Here is a 12,955-nt window from a genome sequence, read left to right as displayed (position 1 = left end):
ACAATGGGTCCAACTCCTGCACCACAACATATCTGATTAAGCTAATCAGGTGTTTTTTTTTTCAAATCATTGACGAGCTGGATCACATGGTTTAGACCAGGAAATACAGTTGCATGCAAAATTTGAACACACCTGGTCAAATTGCAGGTTTTGCTGATTTAAGTGAAAAGTCAACACATCCTCCACTTTGAATATGGTATTTTTTTTTCCCTACTTTAGTGCACACTTGGGTGTCTGCTTAAACCTTTGCATACAACTGTACATGGGACTGTGAGGCTCTGTGCTTTTGTGGCATATTTATAGCTTTTAAAAGACCTTTTTGAAAACCATGAGCAGGGTGAAAAATTAACGTTTCTGTCCAGCTGGCCAGTGTCTGCATGTCCACCTACCTAACCATCATACATCCACAACTACTATTGCCAACATCAGCAGCAATCATAACATCTGAAACAAGAATAATAAAATTGTTTCACAGTTCTGATGCGCTATAGTCACTGCTATGTCCTGAAATATATGCATAATTTATTCAGCAGCCTAGCTCAGTCAATACTCTAGGTTTGTCCTCAGCATGAAATTTCTCTACAATGTAATAGACAGACAGAAAATACATACGAAACTACTCATACCAACAACAATCGTGTATATATAGACTAATATAGGCTACCATTATGGGGTTCTGAGGATTAAAATAACCCCTATGTGGGCTCACATTTTAATTCTTCACTTTCATAATCACATCTATTGCAAATTGGTGTAGTGAAGTGAATAATTTAGTGGTAACTGAATAAATTCTAAGATTTTAAAGTGAGGTTAAAAAGTTAAGCATAAAATCACTCTTTAAGCTTTTTGTGTTTGTGTTAATCAATTCAGTTCATCTCTTTGCAGCCTTGACGTAATGCTTATGTCACTCAATGATAAAGCAAGGAAACGTTTGTTTTCGTAGCTCATTTATCAGCTCAGTATGCGTCTCCATGAGGCATCAATCCGAGCAGAGACTGTTGCCCTTAAATCGCCCCCGAGGGGGCGGATGTGCTTATCGGTCAGCCTGTAGTGTCCTGCCCCATGGGCTCCAATCTGAGCACCGCATTTAAACCCAGACAAAACTATGCAGACAGACGTGACTGTAAATTAGAATCAGACACGTCCAATTAGCTTGTTAAAATGTGCCAAGCAGGTTGGTCACTTGATATGCTGTCATTACATCTCTGACCAGTAGAGGGCAATGTTTCCATTCAGTAAACCATCACACAGCACTATAAACTTTGTACTCACTATTTATTCCAGGAGAAAGATTAGCATCAGAGGGGTATATCAGCCAATTTAATAGCCAGTGAAGACAAAAACTCTAATGCAAAATGCAATAGAAGAATATGCACACAATATGAAATGTAATACTGTACAGATTCAGGTGGACATAGCAGGATATGATTTAAGCAGCAGCATATTCAAAGTATAAACTGTGTGCATGACTGTGAATAGGCAGTCAATATGTTGTTTTCAGCAAAATGCACAGCAGTAGATACATGCATCACAATATATATAGTTGTATATATCAGGAGTGACTCAAGTCTTGGATTCAACGCATTAGTTGTTAATCAGTGTGGGACTGAATGTCAAACATTCAAAGCACATTGATTTCACATTAATATACTACTGTTCAAAAGTCAGTTTCTTTAAGAGCCAATCCTTTTTTTTCTGATTGCATTAGGAAAACGTTTAACAGAAAAGTACACAGATGTCTGAACAACAAAATATGATATGAAATATTTCAGTATTTAGGGTGTCCAAACTTTGCTTTTATTACAGCTTCCATTCTTTTCAGGAAACCTCAGTTTTTCAAAGAAACCTGCAGACTCCACACCTCCAAAAGTTCAGTCTTAGAAGTTGGCTGCATTTTCTGCTTCTCGCCATCCAAGTAATCCTAAACTCATTCAGTGATGTTGAGGTCTGGACTCTGGGGTGGTCAGTCCTGTGACTTTGACACTAGTTCTATATATCTAATGTCTTATTATTATGTTTTTTTAATGATTGATATTATAAGATTAAGATTGAACAAAGAATAATCTTTGCAGCAAGAAAATATCAGGCAATAGTACCACTTTATATAAATGGGTTAATAACATTCTTACAGCAGTCATGAAATTGTAAATGTAAACTTTATTAATATATTGCTTACATTTTAAGATGCTTTCACTTTTCAAGATGTGATTTATTTGTAGCATGTGGCTCGAAATGATCACTCAGAATCCACTACTTTCTTTTTTCACAGCATGACTTCATTTTTCTTATGTAGTACATGAAATTCACTATAGGAGAAAATACACACGGGTTTTATAGTATAGGTAGATATTATAGAAACAAAGAAATTGGTATTATAGAAAGACCACTTCCACCAGCACTAACACTTGCTGTCTCTGCTGCCCTCTACTGTCAAACTGAGATTCAGCATGTCAAACAGGCAGCAAAGGGTCCAGGCTGTTCACACCCCAGACCTAATATGCCCACCTAGATCTTTTACTGCTACAGGCCTTGTTTTTCTCCCACATTTCAGACGGCATTCAAACCTGCTTTTGGACTCACTAAAATGAACAATTACCAGAGCGCCTGAAGTGTTTTGTGAAAGCAACGTTTGATGTTTGTTTAGATGAGAAAATAAAGGTTTACAAGGCATCTAACATCTACAAGAATAATTAGCAGGAATGCCTTGAATGATCACGCTGTTGTAAAGGAATTTCATGGCAAACATTCATGAGGGAGGAAGAGGAAAGCAAACAAGAGTTTGCCTAAAGGGGAAAGAGAGATATAACTGGGAAATACAAGACTGAATCTGTCATGAGCTGGACAGCTGGAGAATGAATGTATGGAGTATGTGTGGAGGAAACAGTGTTTGCAAACTTTGTTAAATATTAAACTGCAACATAACCAAACAATTCATGGAGTGTAAAAAGGAATCTCTAGGATGCTTTTGCTGCCACTGAAGTCAGCAATAGACCTCTTAACGGGTGAAATATTCAGTGGAAGTCTTGACAGTTGAAATATTCAATAGAACTCTTAGCGGCTGAATATAATAAAAGCTAGTTTAAAAACACATCTCTTTACCAGTCCACTCAGACAGGTCTGGCAGGCCTGTAAAGCATGGAAAATTGAAAGTTTCTGAGTATAACAGCAGCAGCGCTCTGTGCATTGTCAATGTCCTTTATTCTTAGCCCCTGTCATCACTGTGCCCATTTCTCTCCACTTATGTTTTACATAATAGCAGTGTGCTGAAAGGCTGTTGAATGTATTAGCAGCATATGTGGGACATATACATTGTCATGCAAAATGATATGCCAGTTTGTTTTTCGTGGGATTTTTTTTTTTGACAATGTAAATCAAGCAACATATCTATCATAACCTATAACGTGACGAGAGGTGACGGCATACACAAAAAACTGACATCAACTCCCCAATGCAAACTGTTTTTTGTGTGCTCTCTCCTTCTGGGGGGAAAACTTTTATGCAAATTAGCTAAGTGGTGACTAGATTGTTGTGTGGTGCAGCAACCAATTGTGTCATGCCCACAGTCATGCCCTAAGATTTAACACACGACTGCACACCAGATGAGAGCGCTCAGGAAAAAAAAACAGTTTAAGTAAGTTTATATTTAAAAATGTATACTAGGCTGCTTTGGGGTTCAGGACTACTTTACAGCTCTGCATGCACTTTCACATTCAACGCCTGAACCTGCTTATGCTTTAGCCTCCTCAGAGTGGCCAATAGTTGTGACTCGGTGCTGAAATGAAAACACTTCAGTCATGTAGTTCTCTGCGCTAACTATATTAGATGAAACATAGAATAAAGAAAACACAATACTCCACTTAATTGATCTTTTAATCTAGTTTTCTAAGTTATTTTTAGTAGTTTCAGTGAAGCATTCCTGACATCTGGAGGTGCTGCGGCCCCCTCACCAACCCTAATTCCCATGTCCCTGCATAGTGTCTTATTTCTAAGCACCACTTTTTGTATGTAAGACAGCCATTGGTGCTGTGCCAAAACCCCTCCTTATAATTACAATGATCTTTCTAAAAATGTCTGCATATTTAAATGGCTAAGATGCAAACAGTCATTCAGAGTGAACTGGTTCATTCAAGATAAACTGACAGTCTAGATAAACTGAGTTCTTATCACCAATGTTCTCAATGTTTGTGATAAGAACCAGTCTGTCTGCATCATGGAAAACGATTACATGAAATAGTTCTGAATGTGCTGCTTGACGCCGGAGACATCTAAAACATTTTTTTTTGGAACGCTTTCACGGCAGCCGTGTACATGCAGGGTGTGGTGAGGCAAAATGGTCCGAAAAAGAAAACATTGCTTATAAAAATGCAGAATTTACAGTGGGGAAAAAAAGTATTTAGTCAGTCACCAATTGTGCAAGTTCTCCCACCATCAAAGATGAGAGGCCTGTAATTGACATCATAGGTAGACCTCAACTATGAGAGACAAAATGAGAAAAAATTAAGAAATCACATTGTCTGATTTTTAAAGAATTTATTTGCAAATAATGGTGGAAAATGAGTATTTGGTCACCTACAAACAGGCAAGATTTCTGGCTCTCACAGACCTGTAACTTCTTCTTTAAGAGGCTCCTCTGTCCTCCACTCATTACCTGTATTAATGGCACCTGTTTGACCTTGTTATCTGTATAAAAGACACCTGCCCACAACCTCAAACAGTCAGACTCCAAACTCCACTATGGTGAAGACCAAAGGGCTGTTGAAGGACATCAGAAACAAGAGTGTAGACCTGCACCAGGCTGGGAAGACTGAATCTGCAATAGGCAAGCAGCTTGGTGTGAAGAAATCTACTGTGGGAGCAATAATCAGAAAATGGAAGACCTACAAGATCACTGCTAATCTCCCTCGATCAGGGGCTCCACGCAAGATCTCAGCCCGTGGGGTCAAAATGATCACTAGAACGGTGAGCAGAAATCCCAGAACCACAAGGGGGGACCTAGTGAATGACCTGCAGAAAGCTGGGACCAACGTTACAAAGGCTACTGTCAGTAACACACTACGCCACCAGGGACTCAGATCTTGCAGTTCCAGACGGGCACTTCAAACTTCAGACGAGCGTGTCTGAAGTTTGCTAAAGAGCATTTGGATGTTCCGGAAGAGTATTGGGAGAATGTCAGATGAAAGTAGGACTGTTTGGTACAAACACAACTCGTCGTGTTTGGAGGAGAGTGAATGCTGAGCTGCATCCAAAGAACACCATACCAACTGTGAAGCATGGGGGTGGCAACATCATGCTTTGGGGCTGTTTCTCTGCAAAGGGACCAGGACGACTGAAAGAATGAAAGAATGAATGGGGCCATGAATTGTGAGATTTTGAGTGCAAACCTCCTTCCATCGGCAAGGGCATTGAAGATGAAACGTGGCTGGGTCTTTCAGCATGACAATGATCCCAAGCACACTGCCATGGCAACAAAGGAGTGGCTTCATAAGAAGCATTTCAAGGTCCTGGAGTGGCCTAGCCAGTCTCCAGATCTCAACCCCATAGAAAACCTTTGGAGGGAGTTGAAAGTCTGTGTTGCTCGCCGACATCCCCAAAACATCACTGCTCTGCATGGAGGAATGGGCCAACATACCAGCAGCGGTGTGTGCCAACCTTGTAAAGACCTACAGAAAACGTTTGACCTCTGTCATTGCCAACAAAGAATATATAACAAAGTATTGAGATGAACTTTTGTTATTGACCAAATACTTATTTTCTACCATTATTTGCAAATAAATTCTTTAAAAATCAGACAATGTGATTTTCTTTTTTTTTTTTTCTCATTTTGTCTCTCATAGTTGAGGTCTACCTATGATGTCAATTACAGGCCTCCCTCATCTTTTTAAGTGGGAGAACTTGCACAATTGGTGACTGACTAAATACTTTTTTCCCCACTGTATGTGTAGCTTTAGTGGTTATTAGAGTGAAAGTCTATAATGCACAGTTTCACATCAAAACACAACGACTTTGAGATGTAAACAATGACAATCATACAGAAATTTTGAATAATCACTCATTTAATGACCTAATCAAGGATACTTTAAACAGCACTTGTACCTTTTTTGTTTGTTGCTATGGCTTTGTTATTGTTAGCATGTCTAATTTCTTTTCTATTTTATTTTCTTCTTCATTCCAAGCGGTCTCCATGCGCTTGCCATGCCACCACTGTAAATGCAAATATATTTTTAATGGCCTGCCTGGTTAAAATAAAGGTCACGTAAAACAAAATATGGTACCTAAACCATGGATTCTGATTTACTGCAGGGTGATTTTTAAAAGAATAGCCAGTGGAAACTTGTAATAAATAGTGAAGCCTACTTTTCAAGGGCTGCTTGAAATGCAACTTTGGTACACCAGCAGATGTTCTCATCCAACATCTGTCAGGTCCATAATGTAACACTATAAAACAGCAGTGCTCCTCAGCAACACCAGCATCCAGGCTTAAATTGAGCACTCTGGGACCGACGAGAGAACGCATGTCTCTTAAATAACTTCCACAAATAACCATCGTTAGGGCATTGAGCAGTTTCTTCTCCTCCGAGTAGATTTAAACAGCAGCATTATGAATATGTAATTAATGCAGAATAAGCAGCAGTAAAGTGAAACAATAATTAAATTATGCACTTGGGTTCATACGACGTATCCATTGAGAAATTAGCTCCGCACCAAATCAGTAATAATTCTAATATGCTCAATTTGACAAATTTACACAAAGGGACCTGCAAAATGTTTCACTGCATATCATTCAGAACTCTCGCTTTAACCATCCATAGCCAGGAAGAATGACTGCAATTTTGTTATCATTACCTCTGAGACCCACTCCATAAAAAATCATTCAGCATTATCTGCATTTATAATGTGGAACAGTATCTGCATTCATTTAAGACCTAGTCTTATTGCAGCCAAAGGATTATTATTCAGTGACTGCACTGATGGTATTCTTACAATCCCTTATAGTGTAATAAAGTTTAAACCTGTTGGAGGGTCCTGGATATTTTAATGGTTAACATTTTAGTTTCTGCTTCTATACTTGTAACAAAGGTGCCCATTTTGGTTCCTTAAGCATTTTTTTGGGGGAAAAAAGATCTTATGAGAGTAGAACCCTCACATTATGCAAATTTCAACCAATGTAAAGCTTCTTTTAACTTTAAAACGACTCTCCTCGCACATTATTTACAAGGTTCTCAAAAGAAGCATCTATTGTAAAGCTTGGCATCACGATCTACGGCATCATCTATAATTTGACTGAACACTATCACAGTGGCTGTACAGTGCTATTTACGCCTCTTTTTGAACCTTTTGCACTTTTTCTTTTTCAACAATCCTGGTGGAGTATATTTAGAAGGACATTTATGTGATTTGTAAAAATCAGACATGGACTGAATTTTCATCTTCATAGGTGAACAAGCCTGTTGCCATTTATTAAAGCATTTCCACTGTGTTTAAGAGCTATTATTGAACATGAGTTGTTGAACATGAGTTTTTGGTATGAAGAAAGCTGCAGTTGTGCCGTTTTATCTCAGCATGGCCATCTTTATAGAAAGGTATGAACAGTTTGAAGCAAGGTATTTTACCCCTTCCCTTTCACCCTGCTCACTAGCAGCTCAACACACATTTCACACACAGACAGCAGTGTCTTAGTTCATCAAATGAGTTACAGAGCAAAAATGTTTTATGATTATATTAATTAACAATGAGTTTTTGTTTTTTTTAACAAAGGATATAAAGGCTATAAAGAAAAGCGTTTTTTTTTTTTTTTCCCCCATGTTATTAAATATTACGCCCAAGTGTTCAATGAAATTTTATTATTATTTTATTATTATTTTTGATGCAACAAAATGAAATTCTGGCACTACCAGCAGTGATGGCAATGTAACCACAGCACTATGTAAACAGTCAGTTGAAAATTCCACTAAAAGCTCAACTTTTGCCACCATCCATGATTTGTGATTTTAAAAAATTTTTTTATGGAGACATGGGTGCTAAACGTCTCATTATTAAAGTCAAGGTGATACCGATGTTACGTACTGAAGTAACTGAAAATCCTTGACTTTTCCCCACCTTCGGTAAAGAATCGGCATGGCAAAAGTTCAGCTATTGTCACAGTGACATCATCACAATGGAAATGTGTTGGTGGGTGCCTTGGTGGCATTCAGCCATGAGGCATAGAATGAGCTTTTTTCAATGCCAGCATGTAAACGCAGCATTAGGGTGTAATAAGCCTGGGAGTTTACAAGCAGACTGGAATACATTGAAACATGTATCCATTTATTGTATCTTTTTGTTCCAGACTGGAAAAAATGTAGAAAATATATCCAGTGTTAATGTATTTTTGTATTTGTTCCTTGGCATCAGACTAATGCTAAACGTTAATCAGGTTAGCTCTGGAGCACTGCGTTTGGTTTTGGCATTGAAAAGAGCTTCACCTGTAGGGTTTTTAGGGGTAGGCACAAGGACCCAGGGGCAAAGCTGTTCTCCTAACCCTTCCTCTGTCGATAGTCAGCTGGCGTGAGGCTGCTGAGGTGTAGACTGCGTGAAGGTGGACTTTAGGAGGTGACAGTACTCTTGTTTCCAAAAGCAATGGGTTGAAGCTGGTAAGACTATGGAGAACCAGAAAGCCCTTCATTTTGTGCCAGTTGGTAAGTTCAGTGCAGTTTCTTTCTGTGTTGTGTGCTCCTGCCATATGCTCACTGCTCACATGGGTGATGTGGGAAGAAAGCTACTGTCATTAACTCAGATTTCTTTGTCTTGTCTTTGTTTTCCTTTTTTTTTTCATTTTATAACCACAAATACCCTAGGGAGAGTCTCATTCTCTGGTATTTGTGGTATTTCTCTTTATTTCAAGATATCAGTGGCTGTGCAGTTATCCCACCACCCTTTCATCAATGCATCATGTGTAGCAAGGAAAACTTTCATGTATCTATCAAAAATGCTCAAGATCAATCAAGCGTGGCTGTAAAAAGGGAATATTTGTTTTTATCTTAAAGATGAAATAGCAATCCTGCAACAAGCCAACCACGCAAGCATGATGAAAGATTTCAGTTGCCACTGTCTTGTGCAAGGAACTTGGCTGTGGTTTAGCTATGTCACCACTCCATGCTTGAAGTCTTGTTTATTTCAGTTCAGTCTTACAGAGTTGAGCAGAATACTTATCCTGTCACCATACATGAAAAACATATTTAAAATACAATTAAAATACGTCTTTCTACAGCACACGGCGAAAACTCTACTGCTCTGCTGTTGTCATTTTTTGGAAAGTCCATTATCATGCACAATTGATTATTACTATCCCCTTAAATGGCCAGCAACTCCCTAAAACATTTTGTTACACGTTTCTATAATTCAAAGAATAGCTCAACCAGTTTGCATTGAAGTCCCTACAGTTAATGAACATTATGTCTAAGTATGTAATAAGCCTGTTTTTGTGGTGTCACAAAACAATACTTATATATCCAACTAATCAGTCTACAGTAGTTTAACCCCTCACTCAATGAGTGCTCCAACTTGTACTGTCTTTATCTATCTATCTATCTATCTATCTATCTATCTATCTATCTATCTATCTATCTATCTATTATATTGACAAACTATATATTGACTGTCAAAAAATTTACTAAAACTAATATGGAATCAAACCTGAGCATGTGGACTGAAGCATAGTAGCAGTGATCCTGAAGAGTGAAGAGATAATAACGCTCTGGCAAATGGATGTACAGCCCAGGATAATACCAGTAACCGTATTTAATACGGCTTTACCAATGAACTTCACTGTTTCACTGTGGAAGAATACGTGAACCTCAGAGGCCAGGCAATTTTCGCTAATCAGGCAAATGTTAAGGCGGAAAGAAACCTGCCTTCCACCTCACAGGAACAACCACAACAATCCTTACCTAGGTGGGGTAGGACTAGTTTACAAACCTAGTAGGATGCTGTGTTAGGCGCTCCCCGGAACGCGTGCAACAGGGATATCTTTTGGCATCCACTCACGGAACGAGATCGCTTGTAACGGGGAGTTCTCTCGACATCCACGTGGAACCCCAACACTATACCCCATCCTTCAACCCATCTTCCAACCCGGGAAAGTGACATTACAGCACTCTAGACTGCTTGTGGGCTGCTCCTGTGAGGTGTTATTTTGGCTCCTACATCCGTTTGCCAAGGTGTTAATTATCTCTTTACTATTCAGGATCACTGCCTCTAGATTTCGTGCTGGCTCAGAATATTATAGCACATCCAGAAAACAAGACAACACAAGTGCCTCAATGACCTTACGTTTCATTCTGTATTCTCAAGGTTCATTCATAAACTTTATACTGGCACAATGCAGTCAGACAAGCATCGTTCTGCTGGCAACCACCAAACCCAGAGTGATCCATCGGATTGCCAGCCGGAGAAGCGTGATTTGTCACTCCAGAGAACACGTCTCCACTGCTCTAGAGTCCAGACAGTTCCTAAGCAGAACTACTTTCTTTCTTTCTTTCTTTCTTTCTTTCTTTCTTTCTTTCTTTCTTTCTCTTGAACACAGCATGAACTGAGGAGAGACACTGATTTATCAGTCTAATCAGCTGTTTGCAGGAACTTTGTGAAGAACACAGTTGTTTGATTGTGCTCACTAAATACAGTCCATTTATTTTTTAAATACTTAATAAACAGGCATTGGCTGTGTCTTTTTTCATGTATTCTAAACATTTTCTCTTAAAATGTAAGAGGTTAGTGTACCCTGAATACTGCCTTTACAGTAAATACAGATACTTTATTTCTGTGTTCTGAATATGTATTCCCAATATTTGAATTCCATTACATCCCAATCCTGGTGTTATAACTAGGTCTCGTCTACTGCATGTGCTATTTAATCCACATACAAGTCTTTTCATTAAGTGAGTCAATTTCATCACTATATTACACACATATTCACACATGGCCTATGCTAGATATGAATGCATTCATGTTCATTAAGCAAGAAGGCAGGAAGCATCCATATAATTAGAACATTCATTTGCTGTCTGCAAAGCTGCATAGATTACTGGTTGCTTATATCTTGCTTGGTCCCTATATCTGGCCGATTTACAGGTTCATTTGTTCTGGTTGTATTTGCTCAGGCTGAGGATAAGCAGATTAACAAGCTGAAAATGCCTCTCAATTCTGACCAATTTCAAGGATTTAATGCATTCATTACCCATTCGATTGAAGGTGTGATGATCAGAACTTATAGCTGTGCTTAGCAATAGCTAATGTGGATGAAATTCACGTGAGAATTACTGTTACATTTGCTGCATTTGTATCCATGGAGGCCACCAGTCACATATTATTGTATAATGTATATAATGCCTGTGTTATTATGCAGCCAAGAGTCTTCAAAGTTTATTGGAATACAGGTCCAGATGTATCGTTACATTCTTAAAAATAAAGGTGCCAAAACGAGAACTTTGTGTTTGGAATATGAAGTGTTCTGCATGTTAATTCTAGGTTATTGTTCATCAGATGTGATCTAATGCTAAAGTGAGCTGCGTACAACTATTTTACAGTGTGTACAGCTATGGTATACAGCTGTATATATATGCATATGAAAGAGAGAGAGAGAGAAAAAAAATTCCCATCCTCTCTTTATTGTGATTAAACCCATCATATATACACTGAAAATGGTACTCTGTGGTTGCCTGTATCTTGGTGTCCCTGGAAGTTGTTGGAAACTCACTGTGATATTTTTAGCAGATCATTTTGGGAACACAAGGAGATGTCCCTCAGGCTGTCTGTCTTACGGCTCTACTCCAGCCTCTAGAGCCTCGTTCCTCTCGACAACAATGAATGTGTTATAATACCTTTACATTTTAGATTCCCTTTATATTTAGAGGTAAAGGAAGCCTTATATTTTGGAAATTTGCCAGCAGTAAAATGTGATTTATGAATATAAGTCAGGAAACCTTCACAGGCCATGTGCAAACTAGGGTCTATCTAGGGAAGATGAGTTTTGATGTGAATGATATTTGAAGCTGATGTGTGAGATGCTGTTTCAGGCTCTTTCAACCTTGGGAGAGGTGGGTAGAAGTGGGGGCGTCCTATTTTTTTGCAGCAAGGGATCGTACAGACCTGAGGGCTGAAGGTAATGTGGGTAAACGCAACGTTAGCTGTTGTCTTTGAAAAAAAAAAGTCATGCACTGAATTAACTTTTTTTTCAAATGCGTAATGTACATCATCTACACATGAGAAAGAAAAAAATTACATCAGTTTTATCTTTCAGCTTTCAACTTTTTTCAGTGATGCTCTAAATAAGCCATCTCTTGTATCCATGCTTATTGGTCAGCATCAGTATGCACTGCAAATCACTTACAAATCATTTGCAAGGCTCTTTGGAGTCCCACTGTGGCAGATTGAGGGAAATAGAGGGTGTAATAGAAGCCTTGTGGTTAGAGTCCCAGAGACTGACAGTGAGCCAGCTAGAAGTCAGAACCTGCTCTGATTAACATTGATCTGGCCTTGAGCAAGGCCCTTAACCACAGAGCTGCTCTAGGGGTGATGTGGCTGACCCTGACCATAACCCAAATCTCCATTAGTGTGTGTCTATAGAGAGTGTTTTTTTTTTTTTTTTTTTGTCTGGAGAGGAGGAAGCATTTGTTATTATTGCTTGTCTCTTCCACTCAGTGTATCAGTGTGTCTTCATGTGGAAGAGTTTCAAGGTTCTCAAGGTTCTCTGATATTGACTATTCTGTACAGTATGCTTTCTTTCGCTACATAATATTATATTGTAATTTTATTTATTCAGTCCGATAGAGCATAAAAAGTACTTCAAAACAAACAAATAAAAACTTCAATTCATATGGTAATCAATGCTGGAATTTCCACTGCAGTTCTATACAAAGCTCAGTACCTCCATAATTTGATCTGCTACTTGTGCTGAAGCTGTTCTTTTGTTAAGGTGTTT

At 38.6% G+C, this 12,955-nt stretch overlaps 1 protein-coding gene across 2 annotated transcripts in view; it reads left to right on the top strand.

Moving 5' to 3' along the window:
• Positions 1-12,955, top strand: part of LOC108430972 (sodium bicarbonate transporter-like protein 11) — a 54,796-nt gene that overhangs the window by 3,773 nt on the left and 38,068 nt on the right. Inside the window, exon 1 of one of the 2 annotated variants that reach the window (XM_017703804.2) lies at positions 8,540-8,675. The exons of the other annotated variant lie outside the window; for it this stretch is intronic. Coding sequence (XP_017559293.1) covers positions 8,639-8,675 — 37 coding nt within the window. The 5' untranslated portion in view covers positions 8,540-8,638. Of the gene's footprint in view, positions 1-8,539; positions 8,676-12,955 lie in introns of those variants that run through there. 2 annotated transcript variants of the gene reach the window in all.

This window comes from Pygocentrus nattereri, chromosome 11 (genome assembly GCF_015220715.1).
Source record: "Pygocentrus nattereri isolate fPygNat1 chromosome 11, fPygNat1.pri, whole genome shotgun sequence".
In the NCBI taxonomy this organism is placed as follows: Eukaryota; Metazoa; Chordata; class Actinopteri; order Characiformes; family Serrasalmidae; genus Pygocentrus; species Pygocentrus nattereri.
Note: the sequence above shows the minus strand (reverse complement) of the source record. Positions and strands in the feature narration are given on the sequence as shown.